At 38.3% G+C, this 16,127-nt stretch overlaps 1 protein-coding gene across 8 annotated transcripts in view; it reads left to right on the top strand.

Moving 5' to 3' along the window:
• Positions 1 to 16,127, top strand: part of MGAT4C (MGAT4 family member C) — a 257,557-nt gene that overhangs the window by 153,276 nt on the left and 88,154 nt on the right. For 2 of the 8 annotated variants that reach the window (XM_058424881.1, XM_058424883.1), the window contains exon 3: positions 10,839 to 11,023. The exons of 4 other annotated variants lie outside the window; for them this stretch is intronic. In XM_058424881.1, coding sequence (XP_058280864.1) covers positions 11,008 to 11,023 — 16 coding nt within the window. In that variant the 5' untranslated portion in view covers positions 10,839 to 11,007. 2 more of the 8 variants (XM_058424886.1, XM_058424880.1) reach the window with 1 other exon arrangement.

Genomic DNA, 16,127 nt, shown 5'->3' with positions numbered 1-16,127 from the left:
ATATGAGATGGTATCCCATTGCGGTTTTGATTTTCATTTCTCTAATGATTAGGGATGTTGAGCATTTTCCCATATGCTTGTTGGCTCTGTGTATATGTCGTCTCTTGAAAAGTGTCTGTTTGTGTCCTTTGCCCACTTTTTAACAGAGTTTCTTGTTTTCTGCTTTTAAATTTGTTTAAGTTCCTTATAGATTCTAGATATTAGACTTTTGCTAGATAGATAGTTCGCAAATATAATATTTTCCACTATTCTATAGGTTGTCTGGTTACTCTGTTGATAGTTTCTTTTGCTGTGCAGAAGAAGCTCTTTAGTTAGGTCCCACTTGTCAATTTTTGTTTTTGTTGCAATTGCTTTTGGCATCTTTGTCATGAAATCTTTGCCAGGGCCTGTGTCCAGAATGGTATTTCCTAGGTTATCATCCACAGTTTTTATAGTTTTAGGTTTTACATTTAAGTCTTTAATTCATCTTGAGTTGATTTCTGTATATGCTATAAGGAAGGGCTCCAGTTTCAGTCTTCTACATGCGGCTAGCCAGTTATCCCAACACCATTTATTGAAGCACCTTCCCCACTGCTTGTTTTTGTACTTTGTTGAAGTACAGATGTTTGTAGGTATTCGGCCTTATTTCTGGGTTCTGTTCTGTTCTGTTGGTCTATATGTCCGTTTTTGTACCAGTACCATGTTTTAATTACTGTACACTCATAATATAGTTTGAGGTTGGGTAATGTGATGCTGCCAACTTTGTTCTTTTTGCTTAGGGTTGCCTTGGCTATTCAAGCTCTTTTTTGGTTCCATATGAATTTTAAAATAGTTTTTTTTTCTATTTTTGTGAAGAGTATCATTGTTAGTTTGATAGGAATAGCAATAAATCTGTAAATTGCTTTGGGCAGTATTATTGATTCTTCCTATCCACAAGCATGGAATGTTTTCCCATTTGTCTGTGTAATCTCTGATTTCTTTGAGCAGTGTTTCGTAACTTTCATTGTAGAGATCTTTCATCTCCCTGTTTAGCTGTATTCCTAGGTAGTTTATTATTTTTGTGCCTACTGTGAACTCCGTTGTGCTCCCCATAGTCTCAGCCTAAAAGCTCCTAGATCTGATAAACAACTTCAGCAAAGTTTCAGGATACAAAATCAATGTACAAAAATCAGAAGCATGTCTGTACACCAACAACTTCCAAACCGAGAGCCAAGTCAAAATAAGTGATAAATTCTGATGAAGAAGAGACCAATTTATCATTACTTATAGACTATATGGTGGAATTGTAAAATAAGTTAATTAAATACTAGAAATAGTATAAGCATTAGAATGTATTGAACATATGATAAAGAAATCAAAGAATATTTTACAGAAGCAACAAAATAACTGAAATGAGAAAAAAATTAAAACATACAAAAAGATACAATTTTAACAGAAATATAGAATAACTGGAAAATTAAGTTGTAGTTACTATGGAGAACAGTATTGAGGTTCTTCAAAACACTGAAGCTAGAACTACCCAGGAATCCCATTGCTGGGTATATATCCAATAGAAAGGAAATCAGTGTATGGAAGAGATACCTGCGCTCTCATGTTTACTGCAGCACTAGTCACAATAGCCAAGATATGGAATCAACCTAAGTGTCCATCAACGGTTCAATGGATAAAGAAAATGTGGCATATATACACAATAAAATATTATTCAGCCATAAGAAACAATAAAGTCCTGTCATTAACAACGACATGGATGAAACTGGAGGACCTTATGTAAAGTGAATCAAACCAGGCATAGGAAAACAAGTATCTCGTTCTCACTCATATGTGGGAGCTAAAAGAAAAACTGAACTCAGGGAAATAGAGAGTAGAATGATGGTTACCAGAAACTTGGAAATGTAATGGGAGAGGAGGGTAAAGAGGGTATGACAAATGAATACAAAAATACATCTAGATAGAAATAATATCTATTGCACAGTAGCACATTAAAGTGACTATAGTTAAAAATATTTTATCATATATTTCGCAAAACTAAAAGAGTGGAATTGGAATGTTCCTAACACAAAGAAATGATAAATAATTGAGGTAATGGATACCCCAGTTACACTAATTGGATTATTATATATTGCTTATATCAAAATGTCACATATATCCCACAAATATGTACAACTATTACATATCCATAACTTTTTTATTATTATACTTTAAGTTCTGGGATACATGTGCAGATGTGCAGGTTTGTTACATAGATATACATGTGCCATAGGGGTTTGCTGCACCCCTCAACCCATCATCTACATTAGGTATTTCTCCTAATGCTATTCCTCCCCTTGCTTCCCACCCCCAAAAGGCCCCGGTGTGTGATGTTCCTCTCCCTGTGCCCATATGTTCTCACTGTTCAACTCCCTTATAATTGAGAATATGCAGTGTTTGGTTTTCTGTTCCTGTGTTAGTTTGCTGAGGATGGTTTCCAGCTTCATCCATGTCCTTGCAAAAGACATGAACTCATTCTTTTTTATGGCTGCATAGTATTCTGTGGTGTATATGTGCCACATTTTCTTTATGCAGTCTAACATTGATGGGCATTTGGGTTGGGTCCAAGTCTTTGCTATTGTGAATAGTGCTGCAATAAACATACTTGTGCATGCATCTTTATAGTAGAACGATTTATAATATTTTGGGTATATACCCAGTAATGGAATTGCTGGGTCAAATGGTATTATATCCTTGAGGAATTGCCACACTGTCTTCCATAATGGTTGAACTAATTTACACTCCCACCAACAGTGTAAAAGCATTCCTATTTCTCCATGTCCTCTCCAGCATCTGTTGTTTCCTGACTTTTTAATGATCATCATTCTAACTGTCATGAGATGGTATCTCATTGTGGTTTTGCTTTGCATTTCTCTAATGACCAGTGATTACGAGCTTTTTCTTATATGTGTGTTGGCTGCATAAATGTATTCTTTTGAAAAGTGTCTGTTCATATTCTTTGCCCACCTTTTGATGTGGTTGTTTGGTTCTTTTTTTCTTGTATATTTGTTTAAGTTCCTTGTAGATTCTGGATATTACCCTTTTGTGAAATGGATAGATTGAAACAATTTTCTCCCATTCTGTAGGTTGCCTGTTCACTCTGATGATAGCATGGTACTGGTACCAAAACAGATATATAGGAACAGAAAAGAGGCCTCAGAAATAACACAACATATCTACAATCATCTGATCTTTGACAAACCTGACAAAAACAAACAATGGGGAAAGGATTCCCTATTTAATAAATGGTGTTGGGAAAACTGGCTTGCCATATGCAGAAAACTGAAACTGGACTCCTTCCTTACACCTTATACAAAAATTAACTTAAGATGGATTAAAGATTTAAATGTAAAACCTAAAACCATAAAAATCCTTAAAGAAAATCTAGGCAATACCATTCAGGACATAGGCATGGGCAAAGACTTCATGACTAAAACACCAAAAGCAATTGCAACAAAAGCCAAAATTGACAAATGGGGTCTAATTGAACTAAAGAGCTTCTGCACAGTAAAAGAAACTGTCCATAACGTTTTAAGAAAGAACAAAACAGAAAACATTTAAAAATAAATAAAAAATAAACTATATGAAAGGATGTGTAGATATTTTGAAATAGAAATTGTGAGAGTGCATGGCTTTTCAGATATTAAAAAGTATTACACACACATCCTTATAACTTAGAACAAAACCCAAAATCTTAACCAACATCTATCAGACCCAGTATCACGTAGTTCCTCACTACCTCTCTTACTATTTTCCTTACTGTGACCTATTCTACTCAGGTTACACTGGCCTTACAACCATCCTTCAAACACTCAAAGATTACTTCTGTTTCAGAAATATATACTTCCTTTTCATTCCAAACAAAATGCAGCCACCCCAAATAGTCTTATAGGACTTCCTTACTTTATTCAGTCATCTGCTCAAATTTCATTTGCTCAGGCTTCTTTTTCTTTTGCTTTTTTTTGTTATAAGAAAATGGGCCGGGCACGGTGGCTCACGCTTGTAATCCCAGCACTTTGGGAGGCCGAGGCAGGCGGATCACGAGGTCAGGAGATCGAGACCACGGTGAAACCCCGTCTCTACTAAAAATACAAAAAAAAAAAAAAAAATTAGCCGGGCGTGGTGGTGGGCGCCTGTAGTCCCAGCTACTCGGAGAGGCTGAGGCAGGAGAATGGCGTGAACCCGGGAGGCGGAGCTTGCAGTGAGTCGAGATTGTGCCACTGCACTCCAGCCTGGGCGACAGAGCGAGACTCCGTCTCAAAAAAAAAAAAAAAAAGAAAATGGTTTTCTTCTTAATTTTTAGTTCCCATACAGTATACAAATACACTTTTACTCTGATAATACAGCTTTGCAACTAGCAAAGCAGTTGCGCTAACACCCATAAATACGGGTGGGGAGACAATTAACATCCACTAATGTTTCTCTACGTAACTATTCTTTTAATACCATTTTTTAAAAAACAGTTGCAAACAGACCACATAATATACATGGCAAAAAGGCAATGAAGTGAATCTCTTGAAACACTAAATGTATAATACACAGAATATTATCAACATTTACATGATTCACATCAAAGTGATGACATCCTAAAATGTATTCCTTTTAAAGGATAGATTTATCAATAAAATTTTACATATCTTTTAATACTCTGGTACAATACTTCATATACTGCAGGAAAATTAATTTCACACTTCATTTTCTAACCACTTCCTCAAAAATAAATGCCTTGTTTTTTACCCTACCAGGTTCTAAACCCTTGCCCAAAATTATTTTTCTATGTAATGCTCACCACTACCTGACATTATAGTTATTGCTTTATTTTTATCCTATTAGTAAATGTTAGCTTTTTGAGAGCAGGGAATATTGTCCTCAGTTCCTAAGACGATATTTTACAAATAGTTGATGCTCAGAAATAGTTGTTGAATGAAAAATCACCTCAGTACTAAACTTCCATGCTTGAGCCATGTGCTTGGGAGCTTTCCCTCACATTCTTCTTTTTTGGGGTCCATGGGAGAGCTACACCTCTGTTCAACATGAGTAGAATTTTTACTAACTGTGGTAAACATCTCTTCTCTCAATTATTCCGGGAAGACATAGATCCTGGACAGGTGTTGAATATTCCTTCTCTTTTTGCAACTTGCCAATCTTAGATTCTAGAGATTCATATTGCTCATAAGCTACCAGAGAAATAAGTCTTCTGAACATGAATGAAAGCTAATAATCAGATAATGAGACAACCATGTAGCTGAGCAGGAAGACTTGGCAAGGAACATTGTGGTGATAAGCCAGGATATGTTGATACAGGATGTAGCTCAGATATAATTCACTCTGTGTATGAGTCCATTCTGTTCTAACCATCAATGATTATTGTTATCTAGTACAGCCCATCCTCAATCGTGTCTCTGTGATTTTATTTGTACTCACAAGCTGGTGAGGATTTCTGGATTATTGTAACTAGAGTGCAGATACTTGTGAGGAAATGACAGGAAGTGAGGAAAGGACAGTGGAGAGGAGCAGACAGAACATACAGAACCCTGTGGACAGTACTATAAAACTGAATCGCATCCTGAAGGAAATAGTAAGCCATCAAACACTTTTAAGCCAAATAGTGGCATGATCATTTTATATTTTGAAACAATGTGGTAGCAGTACTTAGAATCAATGAGAGAAGGTTGAGTCCAGGGGCAGAGAGATCAGCTAGATAAAGGCCTTAATTATTTCAGATGAGAAAGTATGAATGTCTAGAGTAAATCAATGCCCCTATGAATGAAGAGGAGATGATATATTTAAAATTTGTAAAAGAGTTAAAATTGGCCTTAGGTTGTCAATTATTTAGATGGCAATGGAGCAAAAGGAGAGGCTTATGACTAAATGAAGCTTCTGACTAGATGACAGGTAGGTAATGACACCATTAAAGGGCACATAAGGAAGAGGATGCTTGGGAAGGATAATTTGAGTTCATTCGTGGGTAGATTGAGACTGAGTTGTCTTTGAAACAATTGTAGGTTGTATGTGATTATAGACATATGAATATATGATATACTCTTTGAAAATAATTTTCTTGTCATTTTCCATTGGCACTGATAACTTAAATAAAAGGTATTCTTCTTGACAAAGAGTAAAATGCAAAAAAAAAACCATAAAAGTATAAATCAATAAAACATGTTAGAATTATTTTACCATTGAAAAATCCAAATTAACTTTGGATTTGTAAAAACTCTTCCATTTTTTCCCATACCACTAATTTTTTATAATGAATAAACCCCAATAGAAATGTATTTTATGGAGAGACAAGTTGTAAATAGATATCATATCATATGTAATAGTTTGATACTTGTATTAGACTTTCTGTTGGATCATTTTGTGCTGAAACTTACAATATGCCGCTTACTACTCACAACTGTGCTGTGTTTATTTTCTCTTTTCCCTGAAGATGGCTAAATTGTGGTTGATCTGTGTTGCACTAAATCTCTTTTAAATAAATCTCACATTTGACAAAAAAGATATGTTCCAGATTGTCTCTGAAGAAATACAGTAATACAAATGAATTGTCGCCTACCAATTCCTTTTTCAGTATAAACCTTTACCTTATTTCCAGTTAGTCCAAGGAATCACTCTCTGGGGAAAGAAAGACACAGCGATGCTAAAAAGAATCGTAAGATTTTTGAGGTGAAATTGCTTAGAGATGGTTTAATCCAAAGCCTTCATTATGCAACTGAGGAAAGTAAGGCCAACCTAAGGTCACCTAGACTGTTTAATGGCATTGCCAGACTTAGAAATACTGTCTTCTGGTTCTCAGGCCAATGGATTTTTATTATACTGTGCTGTTGTCCATTTTGTGACATTTCTGAAAGGGGGTTCTTATGAAGTGTTTATGCATGGTTCACAATGTTTCCAACAGAAATACTTTCCCTGCAGAAAAATGCCTGCCAAGGATTCTGCTACTAAGAGCTCCCACTGGGCAAGGGGTCCCTAGACAGTATGCTGCACAAACTGTAATGAGCTACATAATGTCTCCATTCTCTAGTGACATGGAGGCTATATAATGTAGACTTTTTAAAATAAAGATATTAAGCAAGCATTTCAGTTGTCTACTCTTTGCACCACATCCCATGAGACAGGACCCACAGCCTGTCACATTCGGCAATGTTATACCTTAGGACAACGGGAGGATATTTCCAGATAATTGGCCTTATTTGTTTAGAGCACATTTTTTTTCCTTTTTTCTTTTATATATCAGCGTGTTCTTTTTGGTGCTTTCTGTAGCTGAGCAACTGAACAAGGCCTCAATATGCAAGCTTCATGCACAGCAACAGGGCAAATTGTCACTAAGTTGTCACCCCCCCAGACTTCATTCAATTCTTGTAATAAATATTCTCCATTCTATGTTCCAAAAGCTATTTTAGGCATTGTTTCCTAGTGTTATCAGTTGTGCTAGATGAACACTAGCTCTTGAATATTTCAGAGTGGATTCATGGTGAATTTGTAAATTTCTGTGAACAACAACAAAAAAGCTATCAAAACAAACATAACATTATAATAAACAGCATCTGTAAGAGATTAAAATGAGGTCCCTAATTTCTGTGCAATGTTCATTTGTCTCTGGTTTGGATCACAGACTCCCACATTAGAATCACTTTGACTATGCTGACTTCTGTCATCCCAAAAAGTCACCATAGCAACAAATCAATGACAGTAAAAGTCAATTCATTATTGTTCCTTACCATCTATAGTGTGCCAGGATGCATCTTGGGAGCAAAATTCACTATTCAGGAACTGTTCAAGTGTCTTTATTTAATGTTTCACTACTATTGTTTTCTTACCCACAAAAACCATGTTTGTTTCCTTAGATATGGAATGCTAAAACTATGTTAAAACGCATACTTCCTCTGGTTATTTCCCCTTGGATCACAGAGAAACAAATGGTAACCTATTCACATCAACTAAATGCTATTCTCTTTTTACCGTTTTTCTTTAAGTTGAATGCTTAGAAAACATATGCATTATTTATAGATGTGATTTAATGTATAATTTCTTTTGAAAATGTATTTTCATACTGAACACATAAGCTTATTCTAAAAATTAAATACTTTAATTTTGTTACCCAAAAATATTTTATGGTAATGGAAAACCATAATTGTGTTTTTAATTATGCTCACACTGGGAAGATAGCTTCATGGGGTAACATATTGATTTGAATATATCTTTCCTTCAGTTAATAAGTCCCTCCTTTTTTCTTTCATGCCTATTAATTTTGAGTAGAATACATAACTCCAAACATCAGCCATTGTTACAGCACTAAACATGAAATTCTGGTTGCAATGTCTTGATACCAATTGAATTCATGGTGCTGGTGTGTGTGTGTGCATGCATGTGTGTGTGTGCACATGCGTGTGTGTGCTCTGACATGTTTTTATAACCAGATTGAAGCACAGTTGGGGGGGATACTTTATGTTCTTTCTGTTGTTGCTATTATAGCACTTCACATATTTTCGGGTATTTCTTAAATGCTCTATTTGATAATTTCCAGTGTGAAAATATATGTTGCCTGTTTCCTACAGTAATCAAGATAGAATAGAAAAGCTAAAAATATGAAGAAAACATTAAAAAAGTGTGTGATAAAAGCTGGAGTTAGTTACTAGGGGTTAAAATAATACAAATAAATTACCCAGAATAGTCAGTACAACTGCTTGCCCAGACACAGGAAATATGTTGGATTTGGTAAAACAAAGCAATCTCTATAACTAAAGCCAGAATATTTATTAATAGATACAACAGGAGACAAAATGCAGAGGGGAGGAGAAGGAAAAATAGGCAGAAACAAAAGCGAAAATGAGATAAACAGGTGACATGGCAGCATAGCACTGGCACTATGGGTCATGCTTGGTGAGGGAATCTTAGCTATGGCCCTCTAGCGTAACAGAACACAGCGGGGAGAACTTCAGAGCCTGTCTAGGCAGGAGTAGAGTAGGGGATCAAGTAGAAAGAAAAAAAGAAAAATGGAAAGAAGATGACAGAGAAAGAGAGAGAGAGAGGCCTAGCTAAATGACTTAACCATTTCAATGAGCACGACCTAGAATGACAGTGCGTTAAGAGCTGTAAATTTGCTCCCAGTAGTCTCCATTTCACTTTATTCTTAATGTTTGAATATTTTTAGTGTTTAAAGATTCAGAAATATGTTTGTATTTGTATATATAAATGTATTTTATATATATTATTTTTACACACTTATACAAATAATCCATTTACCCATACACATTATTGTTTAAACTTATATACATAAATCATTAATACTATGGAGTTTTTGAGTAAATAGGAATGTTTTCAGGGTAATTTTCCAGGGAAATTCCTATTTTCCTTGCTGAATATAGAACTCAGCTCATTCCAACCGGCATCCTGTCATCAGACAAGACCATACTATATAGTGATACTTAATGATGACCAATGTCTGTCCTTAGATATTTTAAGGAGACTTCCAAATGTGCCATTCTGGACTCACAGTTTGACCTTGCTCTTTTGATCGCATAGTCCAGAATTTGGGGCTGCTTCCTAAACCTTCAGCAAGTCCACCAGGGTTTCCTCACTTTGCCTCGAGGTTGGCTATATCTAGGTACAACTCTTAAATGAATTAAAATGAGAAAAAGTCTCTTGGGCCCTTTACAACTCTAAGAGATACTAAGGTTGTTTTCTGTGCTTTTTTATTCCATTGAGTAAATCCCTCTATTCTGATTCATCAAAAACTCATGTTAACTAAGTACTACATCTATGCCAGGATTTGACTACATGCCCAACATACAAATGCTACTCCTTTCAACCAGGGCATTCCACCTGCTGCCACAACTATACCAACATTAATTTTCTTTTCTCAAATAATCAGTGCCTTTTCATCTTACACCATATTTTTATTACTAAGCCTCTTCTACTTTGTGTGGTCTTCCTTCTAAGCTCTGTTCTCATCTAGGTCTAATTTTAAAAAGGAATTCAACTAAGATGTGAATACAATGAGTTTGTTTGCTTGTATTACAAAATAACTTCTATACATAAAAAGTAGTAATAAACTAAGAAGGTGCATGTCAGATGTCAAAATATTTGTAACCCATGAGAGTGCTCCTCAATGGGTGACCTCAGCAGAGGAGGATTTTAATAATCAAGTGGATAGAATGACCCATTCTGTGGACACCAATCAGCCTCTTTGCCCAGCCACCCCTGTCATCGCCCGATGGGCCGTGAACACAGTGGCCATGGTGGCAGGGATAGAGGTTATGCATGGGCCCAGCAACATGGACTTCCACTCACCGAGGTTGACCTGACTACATCCACTGCTGAGTGCCCAATTTGCCAGCAGCAGCGACCAACACTGAGCCTTCGATATAGCACCATTCCTTGGAGTGATAAGCCAACTACCTGGTGGCAGGTTAATTATATTGGACCTCTTCCATCATGGAAAGGGCAGCGGTGTGTCCTCATTGGAATAAACACTTATTCCAGATATAGGTTTGCCTATCCTGCATGTAGTGCTTCTGCCAAGACTACCACCTGTGGGCTCACAGAATGCCTTATCCACCATCATGGTATTCCACACAGCATTGCCTCTGATCAAGGCACTCACTAAAGAAGTGCAGCAGTGGGTTTATGCTCATGGAATTCACTGGTCTTACCATGTTCCCCTTCATCCTGAAGCAGCTTGATTGACAGAATGGTGGAATGGCCTTTTGAAGTCACAATTACAATGCCAGCTAGGTGACAATACTTAGCAGGGTTGAGGCAAAGTTCTCTAGAAGGCTGATGCTCTGAATCAGCATCTGATATATAATACTGAGTTTCTCCTATAGCCAGGATTTATCCAGGAATCAAGAGGTGGAAGTGTAAGTGGCACCACTCACCATCACCCCCAGTGATCCACCAGCAAAATTTTTGCTTCCTGTTCCCACAACATTATGTTTTGCTGGCCTAGAGGTCTTAGTTCCAGAGAGAGGAACGCTGCCATCAGGAGACACAACAATGATTCCATTAAACTGTAAGTTAAGATTACCACCTGGACATTTTGGGCTCCTTCTGCATTTAAGTCAACAGGCTAAGATGAGAGATACAGTGTTGGCTGGGGTGATTGACCTGGGCTATCAAGAAGAAATCAGTCTACTACTCCATAACAGAGGTAAGGAAGAGTATGCATGGAATACAGGAGATCCATTAGGGAATCTCATATTATTACCATGCCCTGTGATTAAGGTCAATGGGAAACTATGAGAGCCCAATCAAGGCAGGACTACAAATGGCTTGGACCCTTCAGATATGAAGGTTTGGGTCACTCCATCAGGAAAAAACCATGACCTGCTGAGGTGCTTGCTGAAGGCAAAGCGTATTCAGAATGGGTAGTAGAAGAAAGTAGTCATCAATACCAGCTGTGACCATGTGACCAGCTGCGACCATGTGACCAGCTGCAGAAATGAGGAGCAACTCCAGAAATGAGGACTGTAATTGTCATGAGTATTTCCTACTCCTTTTGTTAAAAACATCTTTGTGCATGTATATGCTTGTACTAAGAAAATATCTTCGTTTAATTTCCTTTCTTTTTTATCATGTAATGTAAGATTTATTGATTTCACATCAGCATTTAAGTATTGTTGACTTCCTATAATAGTATTTGGGTTGGGGAATGGTACATTTCTGGTTGCATGAAGGATAGTTGTATTATGTCAGGTATTATTATGAACTTATTATTTTCTTTATTTGAAGATTATGTATAATCTCCGGAGATGTGTATGGGTTCAAGTTGACAAGTGGTGGACTTGTGATGGTTAATGCTGAGTGTCAACTTGATTGGACAGAAGGATACAAAGTTCTAATCCTGTGTTTGTCTATGAGAGTGTTGCCAAAAGAAATTAACATTTGAGTCAGTGGGTTGTGAAAGGCAGACCCACCCTTAATCTAGGTGGGCACAATCTAATCAGCTGCCAGCAGGGCTAGAATGTAAGAAGACAGAAAAAAAGTGAAAAGAGAGACTAGCCTAGCCTCCCAGGCTACATCTTTCTCCTGTGCTGGATGCTTCCTGCCTTAGAACATTGGACTCCATGTTCTTCAGTTTTGGAACTTGGACTGGCTCTCCTTGCTCCTCAGCCTGCAGATAGCTTATTGTGTGATGATATGGTTTGGCTATGTCTCCACCCAAATCTCAACTTGTATCTCCCAGAATTCCCACGTGTTGTGGTTGTGACCCAGGGGAGGTTATTGAATCACAAGGGCCGGTCTTTTCCATGCTATTCTCATGATGGTGAATAAGATTCACAAGATCTGATGGGTTTATCAGGGGTTTCTGCTTTTGCCTCTTCCTCATTTTTCTCTTGCCACCACCTGTTAAGAAGTGGCTTTTGCCTCCTGCCATGATTATGAGGCCTCCCCAGTCATGTGGAACTGTAAGTCCAACTAAACGTCTTTTTTCTTCCCAGTTTCAGGTATGTCTTTATCAGCAGCATGAAACAAACTAATACAGAAATTGGTACCACCAAGATTGGGGCATTGCTGAAAAGATGCCGAAAAATGTGGAAGCGACTTTGGAACTGGGTAACAGACAGAGCTTGGAACAGTTTGGAGAGCTCAGAAGAAAAAAGGAAAATGTGGAAAAGTTTGAAACTTCTAGAGACTTGTTGAATGACTTTGCCCAAAATGCTGATTGCAATAGGAACAATAAGATACACGCTGAGGTGGTCTCAGGTGAAGATGAGGAACTTGTTGGGAACTGAAGCAAAGGTGACTCTTCTTATGTTTTAGCAAAGAGACTTGTGTCATTTTGCCCCTGTCCTAGAGACTTGCGGAACTTTGAACTTCAAAGAGATGATTTAGGGTATCTGGCAAAATAAATTTCTAAGCAGCAAAGCATTCAAGTGGTGACTTGGGTGCTGTTAAAGGCATTCAGTTTTAAAAGGGAAACAGAGCATAAAAGTTCACAAACTTTGCGGCCTGACTATATGGTAGAAAAGAAAAATTCATTTTTGGTGGAGAAATTCAGCTGGCTGCATAAATTTGCATAAGTAGCAAGAAGCCCACTGTTAGTCACCAAGACCATGGGTAAAATGTCTCCAGAGCATGTCAGAGGTCTTCACAGCAGTCCCTCCCACCATAGGCCCAGAGGCCCAGTAGGCAAAGATAGTTTTGTGGGCAGGGCCCGGTGACCCAGCTGCTCCAGCTGTGGCTGAAAGGGGGCAACGTAGAGCTTGGGCTGTGGCTTCAGAGGATGGAAGCCCCAAGCCCACACGTGGTGCCGAGCCTGCAGATGCACAAAAGTCAAGAATTGCAGTTTGGGAATCTCCTCCTAGATTTTGGAATATGTATGGAAACACCTGGATTCCCAGGCAAAAGTTTGCTGCAGGGTGGGGCCCTCATGGAGAATCTCTGCTAGGGCAGTGCAGAAGGAAAGTGTGGGATCAGAGCCCCCACACAGAGTCTGTATTGAGGCACAGCCTGGTGGAGCTGTGAGAAGAGGGCCACTGTCCTCCAGACCCCAGAATGGTAGATCCACCAAGAACTTGATCCATGTGTCTGGAAAAGCAGCAGACATTCAATGCCAGCCTGGGAAAGCAGCTGAGAGGGAGGCTGTACCCTTCAAAGACACAGGAGCAGAGCTGACCAAGACCATGGGAACCCATCTGTTGTATCCGCATGACCTGGATGTGAGACCTGGAGTCAAGAGAGAACATTTTGGGACTTTAAAGTTTGACTGTACCACTGGATTTCAGACTTGCATGGTCCTGTAACCCCTTTGCGTTGGCCAATTTCTCCCATTTGGAATGGCTGTATTTACCCAATATCTGTACCCCCATTGTATCTAGGAGGTAACAGGCTCACTGATATTACAGGCTCATAGGTGGAAGCAACTTGCCTTATCTCAGATGAGACTTTGGACTGTGGACTTTTGAGTTAATGCTGAAATGAGTTAAGATTGGGGAACTGTTGGGAAAGCATTATTGGTATTGAAATGTGAGGACATGAGATTTGGGAGGGGCCAGGGGCACAACAATATGGTTTGGCTGTGTCCCCACCCAAATCTCATTTTGAATTGTAGCTTCCATAATTCCCCCATGTTGTGGGAGGGATCTGGTAGGAGATAATTAAATCATGGGGGCAGTTTTCCTCATACTGTTTTCATGGTAGTGAATAAGTCTCATGAGATCTGATGCTTTTATAAGGGAAAACCTCTTTTCCTTGGCTTTCAATTCTCTCTTCTTTGCGACCATGTAGGATGTGCCTTTCACCTTCTGTAATGATTGTGAGGCCTCCCAGCCACATGGAACTGTGAGTGCATTAAGCCTCTTTTTCTTTATAAATTACCCAGTCTTGGGTGTGTCTTTATCAACAGCATGAAAACAAGCTAATACAGGTCCATATGAAAGAATTAAGAAAAACCACCAGTGATTCCATTTTTGAGGGCTCTAAAGCACTGTAAGAGACATAGAAGAGATTTACGTAGAGTGTCATTATACTTGCACTCACTTCTATAAAAATATGGATTATTCTACAAAATGCGAACTCCAAATGCTTATTAAGATATACTATTCAGTAATGAAGATTGTATTAGTCAGGGTTCTCTAGAAGGATAGAAGTAATGGAATATCTATCTATCTATCTATTTGTTTATTAAGTATTAACTCACATGATTACAAGGTCCCATGTATTAGTTCGTTTTCACACTGCTGATAAAGACATACCTGAAACTGAGAACTAAAAGACATTTAATTGGACTTACAGTTCCATATGGCTTGGAAGGACTCAGAATCATGGTGGGAAGTGAAAGGCACTTCTTACATGGTGGTGGCAAGAGAAAAATGAGGAAGATGCAAAAGCGGAAACCCCTGACAAACCCATCAGATCTTGTGAGACTTATTCACTATCACGAGCATAGCATGAGAAAAACTGGCCCCCATGATTCAATTACCTCCCCCAATCCCTCCCATGACACATGAAAATTCTGGGAGATACAATTCAAACTGAGATTTGGGTGAGGACATAGCCAAACCATATAATTTCACCCTTGGCCCTTCCAAATCTCATGTCCTCACATTTCAAAACCAGTTGTGCCTTCCCAACAGTCCCCCAAAGTCTTACCTCATTTCAGCATTAGCCCAAAAGTCCACAGTCCGTAGCCTTATCTGAGACAAGGCAATTCTCTTCCACCTATGAGCCTGTAATATCAAAAGCAAGCTAGTTACTTCCTAGGTACAAATGGGGAGTATGGGTATTGGGTAAATACAGCCATTCCAAATGGGAGAAATTGGCCAAAACAAAAAACTTACAGGGCCCATGCAAGTCCAAAATCCAGTGGAGTACTCAGATTTTTAAAGAGTCACCTTAACTCCAGTTCCCAAATTTCTGATCTCCATCTGAGACTACCTCAGCCTGAACTTTATTGTTAATATCACTATCAGCATTTTGTTCAAAGCCGCCATTCAACAAGTCTCCAGGAAGCTCCAAACTTTCCCACATTTACCTGTCTTCTTCTGGGCTCTCCAAACTGTTCCAACTTCTACCTGTTACCTAGTTCCAAAGTCGCTTCCACATTTTCAGGTGTCTTTAGAACAGCACCCCAATCTACAGTACCAATTTACTGTATTAGTCTGTTCTCATGCTACTGATAAAGACATACACAAGACGGGATAATTTATAAAGAAAAAGATATTTAATAGACTCACAGTTCCACATGGCTGGGAAGCCCTCACAATTGTGGCAGAAGGTGAAAGGCACGTCTTACATGGCGGCAGACAAGATAGAATTGAGAGCCAAGTGAAAGTGGTTTCCCCTATTAAAACCATCATATCTCATGAGACTTATTCACTACCACAAGAACAGTATGAGGAAAACCACCCCCCATGATTCAATTGTCTCCCACCAGGTCCCTCTCATAACGTGTGGGAATTATGGGAGCTAAAATTCAAGATGAGATTTGTGTGAGGGCACAGCCAAAGCATATCACTTGTTTTGGAGTATGCATTGCATAAAGGAATAGAAATGTAATCCTAGTCCTCTCATGTGTTCCAAAATCACAATACTGTTAATGATGTCAGATATCAGGTAAAGATTAATGAATCTCAAAAATTTTTCTTCTCCAAACAAGAAAACTACCTAAATAA

The sequence above is a fragment of the Hylobates moloch genome, unplaced genomic scaffold, assembly GCF_009828535.3.
Source record: "Hylobates moloch isolate HMO894 unplaced genomic scaffold, HMol_V3 SCAFFOLD_12, whole genome shotgun sequence".
Lineage (NCBI taxonomy): Eukaryota > Metazoa > Chordata > Mammalia > Primates > Hylobatidae > Hylobates > Hylobates moloch.
Note: the sequence above shows the minus strand (reverse complement) of the source record. Positions and strands in the feature narration are given on the sequence as shown.